This window comes from Rutilus rutilus (assembly GCF_951802725.1).
Source record: "Rutilus rutilus genome assembly, chromosome: 6".
NCBI classification, from domain to species: domain Eukaryota; kingdom Metazoa; phylum Chordata; class Actinopteri; order Cypriniformes; family Leuciscidae; genus Rutilus; species Rutilus rutilus.
This window is the reverse complement of record NC_140214.1, coordinates 7,387,638-7,402,391: the sequence shown is the minus strand read 5'-3', so window position 1 is coordinate 7,402,391 and position 14,754 is coordinate 7,387,638. Positions and strand designations below refer to the sequence as shown.

At 36.3% G+C, this 14,754-nt stretch overlaps 1 protein-coding gene across 3 annotated transcripts in view; it reads right to left on the bottom strand.

Moving 5' to 3' along the window:
• Window positions 1–3,766: 3,766 nt before the first annotated feature.
• Window positions 3,767–14,754, bottom strand: part of LOC311292354 (uncharacterized protein) — a 38,149-nt gene continuing 27,161 nt past the window's right edge. For 2 of the 3 annotated variants that reach the window (XM_084412024.1, XM_084412023.1), the window contains exons 3-4: window positions 8,715–8,808; window positions 3,767–8,582 (exon numbers count right to left, since the gene is read on the bottom strand). In XM_084412024.1, coding sequence (XP_084268150.1) covers window positions 4,785–6,692 — 1,908 coding nt within the window. In that variant the 5' untranslated portion in view covers window positions 6,693–8,582; window positions 8,715–8,808 and the 3' untranslated portion in view covers window positions 3,767–4,784. Of the gene's footprint in view, window positions 8,583–8,714; window positions 8,813–14,754 lie in introns of all 3 variants that reach the window. The other variant, XM_084412022.1, reaches the window with a different exon arrangement.

Genomic DNA, 14,754 nt, shown 5'->3' with positions numbered 1-14,754 from the left:
TTACTACAATTTAATTACCACTAAAATATACTTAGTACAAAATTACACTTCAATTTTTGATAATAATGCAATGATGATAACTCCTTGATTTTGTTTTTTTTTGTCCAAAACTTTCACAGCTTGTTTATAAAGAGTATAATGTTTTAATGTTACACTTGTTTGAGACGAGCTTGTAGCACAATAAGATAAATGCAGAAGAATCATTATGTGCGTAAAAAGTTTAGCAGCAGCCAAAGGTAACTGATGCCTAATATTAAAAAAAAATCATTAAGCTTGCTCTAACACTTCTAGAAACCTTTTTTTGTTTCTTAAAATGTAAATTAGAATCTATAACCATACCCAAGTAATTAAAATGCTCAACATTATTCATTGCATCCCCTTTACTGAAATTGTCGATGCTCCACTGTTCTTTTAATAGAAAAATACATTCCCACAGTTGTACTCACATTAAGAGTAAGACGAGAGCGAGTTAACCAAACTGAGACTTTGTTCAATGCAGCAGTAAGTTTGATAGCAGCCTGTTCTTTTGTCTTAGCATACAGATAACTGTATCATCTGCATACATCTGAACCTGGACCACTGGACATAGACCATTAATATAGAGACTAAATAAGAATTGATCCCTGTCGGACTCCAATAGTACAGTCAAGGAAGGATGAGCATATATCATTAATTTTTGTACATTGTCTCCTTAAATTTAAATATGATTCCATCCATGTTAATGTGTTAATAGAAAAGTTTTATTTTACAATTTACAATTTTGCAATTTAGATAAAAGTACATTATGATTAACAGTATCAAAAGCCATTTAAAATCAAGGGAAGACCGCACCAACAACTCCCCTGTCAAGACTGGATTTAATTTGTTCAACAAAGTAACAGTTTGCTGTCTCTGTAGAATGATGTGCCCTAAATCAAAATTGCATAGGATGTAGTGGAAAATGACCAAGATTTAAAAACCAAGATTTTAATTACCTTTTCAATTACTTTGGAAACCACTGGAAGAATACTAATAGGTCTATAATTGGTTACATTAGTAGGATCAATAGTCTTAAATATAAGTGCTATTACTGCTGACTGCTAAGCATTTGGAAAATAACATTGTTTTATTGACAAATTAACCAAATGAGTAATGGGTGTGTTAATAACAGTTAATAACAATAACTTTTTAACATAGAATCACAATCAAAAACATCTTTAGCCCTAGAACTCTTACGCTGACCCAATTTTGTATTATATTAGACTCAGATACTTCAGAAATATTAAAGACAAGAGAATTAGGATTTGGTGATACAATATCCTTACCTTTTGCTCTAAAACCTTATGTTAAATCTTTATCTGAAACTAAAAAAAATTAAATACACTCAATTTGATGCTTATCTTGAATTAAATTTCCCTGAACTTGTAATTCAATATCTTTATCTCCTTTGGTATGGTTTTCTTTTACTGTAAGACTTGTGTACTATTCCCCTTAGCATCATTTATGAGGTTGATGTAGAATTTCGCTTTACACCTTTATTATTTAAACACTGAAATGTCCTTCTGTCATGAGCTAACCCAGATTTGAGCGCTATCTTCAAGGCATGGTCCCTCTGTTTCATTAACTTTTATAGCTGTTCATTTAACCAAGGTAAATTCTGCTTCTTTCAAAAAAATGTAACATTGCTACTGAATTCACCTTGAACCTTATTAATCTGGCCATTAGACACTCAGAAGCATCATCTAGATCACCTGTGGACAGAATCTCATTCCAGTTTATTTTTTTCAATTTCTCTTTAGAAATCTTTTTGGTATAATGTGTAGAAAATGTCTTTCTCTTGTTGATATAAAAACCTGTTTTGTTAATTTTCTTACTTTTTGACTTTTTGATAGTTATTCTTTCTGATTTGTTCCTAAATATTAAATCAATTTGAGTTTGAGATGATGAGGTAACTTTGCTGGGGCTCTGAATTAACTGTGAGAGGTCAAACTGACTTACTACCTCATGAAGCTTTTTATTATTTGACTTCTCAATCCAATTTACATTAAAGTCCCCAAACAGAATTAACTCCTTATTTCTATCAAACCCTTTAAAAAAATGATTAGATGATCATAAAACATACTAGCCTACTTAATAAAGGAGGCTTACACCAACTACAGTAAATACTATGCATGGGGATAAAACAATTGTTACAGCAATGCATTCTATATCTACTAATGTATTAAATTCAATTTCCTATCATTTTATGCTGTCTTTCACATACATTAGTAGTCCACCACCTTTTCCAAATTTTCAATCCTTTCTGAAGACTTTATATCCCGGGACCAAGTATGCAGTGTTCGTGATGATTCTGTCAACCATGTTTCTGAAAAGCAAAGCAAATTAAAGGTCGAGTGTGTAAGTACCAGTTGTTTGTAACCAGTAAGTTGTAAGTTCGTAACCAGTTGTTCTGTTTTTGAAGCAACACTTCTGATATTTAAATGTCCCATAACAAGTAATCCTTTGGGCTTGAGTGTGGATCCCCTAAAACTTTTGCATGATTTGTTGTTTTAAACATGAAAATTGCACTCCTCCTTAATCTTGTTATGAGCACACAGTTTGAAATGACCTTGTCGTCTGCTAACTCAAACGGGCTGTTGATCATCATGGTTGAAATTAGGTCCAGAATTGAATAAATGTATTGAGGCCTGTGCGCTGTATGTGTTTATGAGAGGAGTGCTGCTGCCTGACTCTTTAGCATGTGTCGTGGCATTATGCCTTGTACTGTGTGAATTTGTATAAAAAGCTGTTGTATTTTATTGTGCTGTGACTGTCATGGGCCGAGTATTCCCAAAAAAGTTTTTGCCAGCTGAACCCCTATAACAAAAATTATTAACTTATAATGGCCATAATATTAACATTTCATATCACAATGTATTTTAGGTCTTTGCATATTTCTGATGTTCTTTTTCTAATTCTTATGTCAGAGTACCTTTTATTTAGCCTGGTCCTACCAGACTCTCGTACATTTCTTTTGTACTCCCCATTGGATCTGCCCAGAGCCACTCTGGATCTGCCATAACCAATCGCTAACGTTTGGTCGTGACGAAACTTCAACTCAAACTAGCGCACGACCTCAACGTCATCGTTCTCAGCCACTCCCTCTGTTCGCTGATTGGACCAGTAAAAATTGGCCGAAGAAAACCCACGAATATACCGCAAACCCAGACGACGTACTGAAGGAAAATGAAAATTGAGCGGAAGTACGTAGGATGGCGGAGTCATGCTACCTTTTATTAGATTTATTTTTTCTTTTCTTATAATAATTATGTATTTAATTAATTCACCATGGAGGGTAGGCTACAGAATATCATTACCTGTCAATCTGACATACAGAGCTGTAAAGGTTGTGCCATATTCTATTTTTATTTTTCATACTTGTTTTTACTGCACGACATTGCAATATTTCATTTTTCTGGAATTATATATTGCAATAAAAAAAGATTGATTGACATGAATTGTTCAGGAAATCAAATGTTAAATAAAACTATAGTCTTGGCTGTATAAATTAAATATTACTAATCTTTGTTAAAGCTACAAAAGTGATCTTCTCGTTGTCTTTTGTTGTTTGATTAACATGAATGACAGTCAGTCATAATGCGTAATGGCAATAATTTAGGACATTGTTAACAAGTCGCAGTCCGTGTTCAGGACCTGGATTTTGCAAAACAGGCTTCAAACTAATTTAAACTTCACAAAGGTTTAAAAAAGTAAAATCATGAATTGACAATTAAGTTAAACAGTTAAGATCTTTTTATTAATTCACAGAGTTGAGAAAATTACTTTTTAAAAAACAATATTACTACTAATAAAAATAATTATAATCATTTTAAAATCCATAAGTAGAATTAATTATAATACAATTGCTGATAACTTTTGAACAGTAGTAAATTGTCAGGGAATTAAGAAAATTTCACATGCGCATTGCGGCAATACAGTATAAGCTCTACCAAATCCATATTTCTTCATTTTAAAATGTTTTATGCCATACTAATACAACTTATAATTTCTTAAAACTCATACCCCTGGTTTCACAGACAGGGCTTAAGACTAGTCCTAGACTAAAATGTAAGTCTGAGCTGTTTCCACTGAAATAAACTTGCACTGACTGATCTTAAAAATATATCAGTGCCTTTTTAGTTTTAAGATGCACATCGGTATTGTTTTTTTCTAAGCATGTTTATAAAAATTACTTAAATGTCCTAATTGATCTATGGTCTAATCCTGGCTTAGTCTAAGCCCTGTCTGTGAAACCGGGCCATCATTTCTTGAAAACATAAAGGAAGTGCTTGAAACCATACATTGTTTTTATAGTATTTCATAGTATTTTACAATATCAAAATGTTAGCATGATTTCACAAGATTTTTTTTTTTTTTACATTTATACTTTTTTCAGAGGTTTTTATCCACTTTAAGCAATGCAATTTATATAGCATTTCAGCTATAAAAAATGAAAAAAAAGAAGAAAAAAAAATACCATGCTAATTTCATGCATTCACTGGAGCCATTATTACTGTGTTGCTAGCGCTATGCTCTACCAGTTGAGCTACAGTTCATGATTGTTGTGGATTCTTGAGAAATTTGACATTGCATCATTGTTGAAAACACAAATATTAAAAGCATAAAATAACTCTTAAATTCAGTATTCTTGATGTTAAATGATTATTGATTTACATGTGAAAGAAGCAGTAACATTTCAAGTAACATCTTAAGCAAATTTTCAATTTTCCTAAATCTTTTTTGAACTATTTAGCCTTTTATTTTGGTTAGGACATCTCCTGTCCCTCAAGGCAAGCACTTCCATCCTTTTGATCAGATGTTTTCTGTTTGCTCTGTGACTGAAAGGCACTAAAAGCTTCCTTAATTTTCATCATTTTCAGGGCAACAGTTTGCATTCGCTTCTCTCTCTCCTCCATAATGCGGCGCTCTGTTTCCAGCAAATTTTCTCCTTTAGCAATCTTTTCCAGAATAAGAGTTTCTTGTTTCATTTTCTCGAGTCCAACAACCCGGTCCTCAAAGCCAGGACTTTTCTCTTCTTTCTCAGTTTTGATTAGGATTTCGAGATATTCGGCTATGGAGAGAAATTTTGGATTCACTGAAATTTCATCCAGTCTTCTTAGGCAATCAGAGGACAGTTTGATCAACTTCCTTAGTTTTTCCTCAATTCCATCAAGTTGCTCTTCAAGTGCATCAAGCATTTGCTTAGAGCTCATAAACTTTCGTTTTGCCATCATGAAGTTGTCTTTCAGCTCTTTAATAGTTTTTTTCTCTATTTTTGTTTCATACGTCCACATGAAATTTTCCTTAGAATGAGCAGAGTAATGGCAGTTTTCAGGGCAGATAATGCAGTGTCCAGCCTCCATCACAGCACAAGTTTGCACTGAAAGTGCACCGAAAGTTTGCACTTCTGCAGGGTTGAAGTGACATGTGAAGAAGCAGTTGTTGCAATTGATGGCAAAACAGTTTACAGGGGATCTGATTGCTTTCATCACCTCTACATCTTGCTCAAAATCCTCATTTTGATTCATGCAGTCACTCTCATTTTCCAAACATTGTTTGATTTTTTTTATCTCACTCATTTTAGAGAGACATGCAGTTATTTGAGGGGTCAGACTTTTCATGGCTTTCTCAAGGCGCTCGAGTTCCTCCAAGACCTTTATAGTCATCGTCAGATCTTTACTTTCAATGGCCCCCAATGCCTTGAAAAAAGCCTTCATCTGTTTGAAGGTTTTGTCCCAGAAAAGCTTGGGCAATTTATCATCTTCATCATCATTATCATCTGAATCATTGTCAGAGGTTGTAGGCTCTTCTACTTTTTTGTCTGCATACACAGCTGAATTGTTGAAACTGAAATGGGTGGGTTGTCCCTTTTTATTCTTTTGACAGGGCAGATCTGCTGCTTTGATGGCCTCTAGAGCTGGGATGTTTTTACTGTCTGCAAATGTCACCAAAATGATGATGTTCTCTGCAATGTCTTTGCCAAAAATGGACAGGATTGAGTCAAAGATATATCTCTGATTGGCACTCAGGCGGGGAAGAGAGGCCTGGACAACAAAGCAGACGCCATCAATGTGATCAATTCCCAAAGGGCTACAAAGAAAGCTTTTGACCTGCTCTGTAATCAGTTTAACATGTGCTCTTGTATCCCCAAATCCAGGTGTATCTACGATTGTGAGGGAATAGGGAATTTGAAAGCCAGGCTGATTGTACAGCTCAAAAGATGAGACATTATATGTCTGACTCTCAGCCTGTGAGCGATTGGTCACTTCATTGATTAGTTTGAAGCGATATGCATCCTGCCACTTTACGCCCAGTATGTAATTGACCATCACATTAACCAGTGTGGTTTTTCCTGCACCCGTTGGTCCCAAAAGAAGGATAACTTTGTTTTTCACATCCTCAGCCTTTCTTCCGAAGACATACTGATTAAAGCTAACAGTCTCTTCCATTTTTTTGTGTAGTGTCAGTGTATGTATTGATGGATTGCCCTTTTTTATTCGTGAAGATTGATTCAAGAACAACTCGCTCTGGCTGAAACTGGGTGAAAACACAGTTTCGGGGCTGAAAAGACTCTCTCCATCATTTCCACAGTTTGCAAAAACTCGGATTGTGTAATCTGTGTCTTCTTTCAGTCCCTGAAGAGTGCACTCCCTGTTTGTAGATTTCACAGACATCCATGGCTTTTCACTTTCCTGATCCTTCGTGCATTCTCTGAATTCCAACACATATCCAGTGACCAGAACATCTTCTCCCACAGATGTAGGAACATCCCAGACTACAGTTGCAGACTCTGATTCTACTCGTTTCACTATAGGTGCTCCAGGAGGAGAGCATGGACAAGTCCTGAACAATGATGTTGTGTCACTAGTCAGACTTACTCCTGGACGACACACCGCCTTACAGTTGAAACGATATTCCTTATGTGGTTGTAACTGCTTGACTGTGACTTGATCAGAAACCCCATCAGTAAACACATCTGTCCATTCAGGGCTCTGCGCAGACTGATATGAAATGCAGTACGAGTTCACACAACTAACACCGTGGTCAGGAGGTTTGATTTGCAGATGTATGCAATCATGCTCCGCACTCAAGAAGACTGGTTTTGGGGGTTTTGAGGGGAGCTCGTACTGTGAGCTTATGAGTCTCCCCCTTTCATAAACATGAATTGAAGAGGCAGTGATGAGTTCATCCGGGATTGATGCAATGCAGAATTCAATGTTCTTTCTTCCTTTATTGGCTTCTTTGAAATCTAGGAAGGACTGTATGTTTTCCCCTGGTCAGTGTAGTTACATTTCCTGAGGAAAACCATTTCTCTGTCTTTTTTGAGGAATCTTGATCATAACTCACTTGCTCTCCTTTGTTACGCGATTGTTTTTTCAGGTAATTCTCCAGGTCTGAGATGTACAGTTCCTTTTCATTTAAGGAGGAAAGTGCAAAAGCTATCACATAGTTATTGGATGCTTTCAAGACAACCTTGTCCAAGTCATTGCTGGATGAAAGAACAGGGACTTCTTTCATGATTTCGAGGTAAGATCTAATGACATTCATCTCTCGCTCTCGCTCATTGAGATACTTGTGTACCAGAGCACCCTGAAACGGGGATCTTTCTTTGTCATTAAGAGCATCAGCAAATTCTTGTTCTTTGTTTCCTCCACCCCTTATGGATGGAAGAAGTCTGCAGAGATGTTTTTGAAAAACTATTTTGTGCTCTGAGCAGAGGTCCTTAAATTTTCTGATTTTAGTTTTGATTTCAGGGAATTGAATGGCAACATTGTCCCTCATCAGGTCTTGACATTGAATGTCACAATTATCCAGTTCATCCATGATCCGTTGGGCACGTCGTACTAGGCTTACACTGATCTCCCTGACTAACTGAGCAGCTGTTGAATCTAGTTTTTTCAGAGGGTAAAGCCATACAGTCATGGGCACAGCATTCTCTCCATGTTCTCCCAACAGTTTTGGCAGCTCTGAGTACACCTTGATGGCATCTACATAGGAAACTGGATTGTTTTCCAGAGCAAAATCTCCATGAAAAGTGCAGTTGAATTTGTTCATTTTCTCTTTTTCCGATTCACTCATTTTCAAAGATGCTTCTCCTTTAACTGATATTAAAGGTATATTTTTGATTGTTGCATGCAGGTGTCCTTGTATCTCTTGATGATTTTCATTGGATGAAACTTCACGGTCAAAAATAAAGAACGCTTGAGCTCCATACAATAGAGCCGTAACAACATGTGTGGCCGAGCCCTCCTGAAAAACATTGCTATGCTTTATGTTCCCTGCTCCAAGATGCTCCATAGTTAACTGCTCAAAACGTGAAGTTGTCCGATACTGTAAGGTGACTCGAGATTGATGTTTGGACTTCTTCTTGTCATTTAAATAGCCAGCTGAGCCTTTCACACGAACTAATCCACACAGAAAACTGGCTTCAAGAGATGCAGAAATATTCAAAGCTTCTACTTTGTCTTCACTTGAATCTGAGGCAATGATTTTGAAGTCAGTGTTTGGCTGTGGCCGTACATTGATATTCTTCTGCAGCATCTCAGCATCCCAAAGAGTTATTCCTTGGGAAAATTTGTATAGTAATCATTAGTTACCCCAAAGGTAAAGCATAAAATCTAACAAAGTAATAAAATAGAACATTTTGATTGTTTCCCCTGTGTCATCTGTTAGTGTGTCTGTGTGCTTTTTATTACCTGGAATGAGGACATCTCTTCGGCAGTCATAAAGCATTCCTAACTGAAAAGGTCGGCCAAGACAAACCAGTTCAATGGTTTCAGAGTCAGACATCTTTCTAGTGAAAAAGTTTTGGATTATATATAAATATATATATATTTTTTAAATGTTAACCACATAAGTATATACAACACGTAGGCTAACTGAAAAAAATATTGCATTAGCTTTGTGACAAGTTACTGGCAGCTTTAATATATTTAGAGCTGAAATTAACCATATGTTTTCTTAATTTATTGATTCCCCCCCCCCTCCCTTTTTTTTTCTCGATTAATCGGATATAATGGTTATTTTCCCGATTAATCTATTGTTTATTTTTTGAATAGTTGATTAATCTTTTGGTTAATTTACAGATAAATAATAACCTTACTATTTATAACTTCTATTTATGACAAAAGATACGGTTTATGTGTAGGCTTAGGAAAGGTGTTTACTATGGCTGCTTAATTTTGGGGATTTACAGTAGCAATTGCTTACAAGTGTGAATCCTGATTTTTTTTTTTTTTCATTCAGGAGATTAAAGTAGCTGCTTGCCTTGAATATGTTAATTCAGCTGTATGATCAAACAGCTGAAGTCACAACCGCATTTTAACTAACCATAGCTGAAACCATAGCGACAGTATAAAACATGGCAGTGTCCATAAAACCATGAAGTTTACAATGATTAACTGCGCGTTATTAATCCAATCGAGGTGCAAGTTCATCCATTCGATATTTTAAACCAACAACAGCAACAACAACAAATCGACACATTCCACACAAATTTACTTCTTATTTATTAATTAATTCTTTAATTCTTAATTCTTTATACTTGTCTTCCAGCCCTATAATATATTTTAGGGCTGCCCTCGACTAAAGATTTTTCCAGTCCACTTGTAGTCGTTCATTTAAGCCAATAGTAATTGCGTTTATATTAATAAGCCATACATCATAATAATGAGCCTTTAATTTCCTATAAAATACTTTGCGTAATCAGCGCTTAAGCACACAGAAATAAGTTTACAGAAATAAAAGTAGACCCATTAGTTTGCATTACTCTTATCTGTATGACCAAAAAAAATTACAGAGTATTTTAAGTAAAATGCAAGTGAGCACTATCTGAGCAGTTTGGGAACAGTGCTGCTTACTGGTCGAGAAATCTGATAAAATGCTTCTTTCATTATAACTGTTTAAAAATGTGCTCTAAACCCCAACTTTTGGATTCCTTAGGACATGCTATTATATGGGTACCCATTTACGTTGAAGTAAAATTCAGCATTTTACCATTGCATTAGCATTGCAAGACGATGCCTGAAAGTTTCATAACAGTGTCACCTAGTGGTCAATATATATCTAAATAGTTACAAATGCTTGTAACATTTAAATCAGTCTTATGTCGTGAGTTTGATGTCTTTAGTCATGCGGAGTACAATTAAATACATTTTGCCATGGTTTGCATATTGTCTCTCTGCCATTTTAAATTGTTCTTTGGTTACTTTTTCAAACTCCTCCGACAACATTTATGGGATTGTTAACAAATATGTGGTAATTAAAGCTACAATATGCAAGATTTTTTTTGCTGCTAGAGGGCGCTGCATCCAAACAACAACAACGGCGTAGCTTGATGACGATGTGAAGGAGCGTGGAATGATGGGAACTGTCGTTTTAAACTCCACCGTGGATGTAAATCAGTCAGACGGGAATCGAAAAATCATGTTCATGGATGAGGCTAAGGTCTATTTTTATAATGACATGCTTTTTGTGGCGAGGGGGGCGTGGTTCAGCGCGGTTTGTAATGGGAGAGAGAAGAGACGAGCAAGTAGGTCAAGTGCAAATGACGAACACCTGTGTCTTATTGCTGTGATCCGCGTGGAGAGACCGCTTATAAGCCGCGCGCTGGAACGAGAGAGAGACTGAAGAGAAAATTGGACGCAGAGAAAGAAAACCGGTGGATCCGAGCTCTCATTTTTTAACTGTTTTGTGCCGTCGCGGTTGCCACGGTGAATGCGCGTTGTGCGCGACTTTTGTTTGTTTTGCTTTATTTTAATAAAGTACGAGTCCCAGTCACGCCGACCCCTGTCTTCTTCCTTCCTGACTCTTGAACCTCATCACACTTTTATTTCATTAAAATGAATTAACCGCAAGAAAAGTAAGGTTTAATACTAAATTGGTTATCATAGATGTTACTGTATGTCTAATTCATTGTTGTGATAACGCGGCGCAGTTTTACGTGTTCTAAACAATTGTTGTAAAAGTACATTCGAACATACCCACATCATTTGCCAAAATACTGATTAATCTTTATGTATAACACATGCTATATTTATTTACATGGCCATAATAAACACCAGACGTGATAAACAATGTCAAAAAACTAAACACAAATCTAAAGCAATAATACTTCCTTTACATAAACATAACTATTACCGAATGCTACATTTGGAAAATATAAAATTAAGCATGCTTTGTCGACAGAACCAGCTGCAATCGGTAAAGAATAATTATGTTCCATAACGACTGCAAGAAACAAGCTAACGTTTGTTGCTTGATAGACGCTACAACTACAACTTCCGCATTTGTCCAGGACTCCACGCAGTACGAGCGGAAACAGAGGGTAACGCGGATATGACGCAATTGACTGGCGACTCCCAGCTCTCCCCTGCTCTAACGCCCCGTTTCCTTGGTTAAAATCGCAATTTTCTCACGATTTAAAAATAGTTGGAAACATTTGGGATATTGTAAGTAATCAACTTAACAAAATATATAACATTGGCCTTGAGATTATGGGATATTTTAATGTAAAATTCTTGCATATTGTACCTTTAAGGCTGACGCGGACCGCAAACGCTGTGATTGGTCTGCTAGAAGCGAACCAATCACCAGAGAAAAAGCGCTGTGATCTGTCTGCATGTGTAAATGCACGTCGACGCGGACAACGACGCAGATAAATGAAAAGCGATGCGTAGCCTACAGCTTAGAGGCTATGGTATAGGTCCAATGCAGAAGTAAATCAGCTTTTAGATCATCTTTAAAGGTGAACTAAGTAACTTTTTTACCTTAACTGAACAGCTTCGGAGTCATTGGAATGGTTATATTACTTATTTCGGGTTGAATGGTGGTCGTTTCGCACCCCTCTGGTGCCCGTGAGCGGAAAATTCGCACTTGCAACTTTGAGACGGCGGGCCGCCGGCCACCGCGGCAGGAAGTATCGCGTTATATCAGGTCTCACGATGTAAACAATTGCTTTACGGCCAAAAGAAATCTGCTAAAATGCTGTCATTATTGCGCTCCCTCACGCTGTTCGAACCCGAATGAAGAAGACGTTTTAAAGAATGTCCCATCTGCTTTGATGTCGTTGATCTACTAGCCTCTGGTGTCTGAGAATCGCCAACGAGTTTTTACAACAGTGTTGTCAAATATCTATACCGAAGCTACGGGGGGAGCTCTAGAGAGAAACCTGCAAGCAAAAAGCGAGAATACAGCGAAGAAATCGCGAAACTACTGAGCCCTGCTTTAAACCATGCTGGTGAAAAGTTACTTGCAAGTTTTTGATTAACCAAAGTGTAATGCACAGCCCAGGCTCATAAGAAAAACATAACTGTGACAACATTTACATTCAATGCAAAATTACGCTGAGTTGTGCACATTTCGTGACATTTTCAAATTGAAATGTCCAGTGAGTGGCACTAAAAGCGTGTTTATTTTTTTTCCGGAACAGATGAACGGCAACGTTTTATTACCTCAGAGTTTGTACTGTACGTATCACAGCAGTTCTGACTTGAAATGTTCGGTGAGTGGCGCTAAAAGCTCAATGCTACATTTAAAAAATAAAAAATAAAATACTGTATAGCCTACCTACACAATTCCTCACTTAGGTGATTCTTATGGGGGGATTTTTTAGATTTTTTTATTTTATTTTTTTATTACATTTATCTCACCTGAATGTTTGCTCACTCATTGTATTTTAGTTTTTACAATGGGGTAATAAAAAAAGTGTTTACACAACAGAAGGACGCTTGATCTTTGAATTAAATTTAAGTAGCACAAATAAATACAATAGAATAAAGATAATGTACAAATGAAATAGAGAAAAGTTTTTTGGGTAGGTCTAACACTAGTTTTCAGAAATACTACAGACACTGAATAAAGTAATTAAATGTAAAATAACACTAAATAGTATTTTAGTCATATATAAATTAAATACATAGGCTATTAATCCTGAATCCTTACAATTAAAGATATCTTTTCTTGTTTTATCAACGTTACAGACATATTACACCGTTTGTGCTTTATTTAATGTTAAAAGCAATTGTGTGAGTTTGAATATCATTTTGTGTGTATTTTATAGTCTTACTAAAACCAACAGTTCACCTCAGATCTTCAAAGTAAATAAAAGTGAACAAGAATGTTCAAACTGCTGTTCAACTCAGACAAGTGTTTTCTATGATTGTTTCAGTAACTCAGTATGTATTATTAATAATGTTAAAATTGTGTAATATTCATGATTATGTACTCATTCATTTCGTTATGAGTGCCAGGAGCTTGCCGAGAGAGCCTGCCCATGCGCTCTTCTGATTGGCTGTGAATTTGTTATTGCGTCCCATAGTCGCGTTGCTTCTGGTGTGGACAGACCAATTATTTGTCGCTGGAATCTTATCGTATCGCGTCTGGTTAGGACACGTTGTTAGGCTGCGGTCACTTTAAGAGCTAGTGCATGGATCCATTATAATGTTTTCATTATACTGTCACATGCTTTTAAGACATAACCGACTGTTCAGGAGGATACACCAAGACCGGAATTTTGCGCATTTAGAGAGATTTGATTTTTAGAAAAAACTTTATTTTACAAAAGTTTCATTAAATCATCTATCCAAACAGCTTCAAATTAATAACATATCAAAAATGAGTTCACCTTCAATTACAGCACAGATGATATTATTATAACACCATTGCAATTTAAAAGACTCTATGTCATTCATTACTTTATAGTACTTGTATTCAATACCAACCCTAGCTTTCAAGAAAGCTTTAAAAAGAAGTACAACATCTTGACCATGTCTATTCTCCATTCTATTTCTCCTTGTGATGTAGATTGCAAGTTTAGCTTGTCCAACAATAAAATTAATTAACTGCCATTTTATTCTCTGTTTTTGACCATATCTCGATCCCAAAATAAACACATTAAATGTGAAGTTTTCCTGAAATCTTAAAAACAGATCCCTCAATAACACAAAAAGCATTTCCAATCGAATACATTCTGTAAAACAATGAAAAACCGTTTCTCTGACTCCACAAAAAGCACATTTGTCAACAACATCTGCATTTATAACAGAAACAAAAGCATTAATAGCTATAGCCCCATGCAATATACGCCACTGCAGATATAGCAGTCATATACGACATCTGCTTGAAGTTCTGATCTCAACTTTGCAACAATTTTCTTTAGTCTATACATTTCTTGAACAGTAAACTGTTCTTCACCCTCACCTCGCATTAACATCCCCACAGAATCAACGAACATTTTCCGGTCTGGGAAGAAATCTATAACCTGAACATTTTTCATGTTTTTTGTAAAAAAGACCTAACTTTTCCAAAAGAATAAGCACTACGCCTACTCCTTTTATCCAAAGTATCACTATCAGAATCTTCAGCAGTACTACATTCAACATCCTTATGTGTGCATCAACTTTTACTTCTGGCAATAGTTTTGACTTTGCATCCCCTTTTTTCGTTTTATTCCTTTTTCTCTTAACAGAGGGTGTCTTAAAAATTGCACCATCACTCACATACTCCTCACTAACCCCATCTTCCATCACCAGATCAACTGTTTTGTCAATAACATTTGGTGTTTCCCCCTCTACCATTCCTGAACCTCCCACCCCTGCATCACTCGTTCCAGCCTCGGCTGCATCCCTCACAGCTCCAGCTTGTTCGAGCTCAACTACTCTGACAGCATCATTCTCCACAGCCACTGCGTTAGTCACTGCATTTACAGTATCCTCAGTTTGTCTCGGACACAAACTC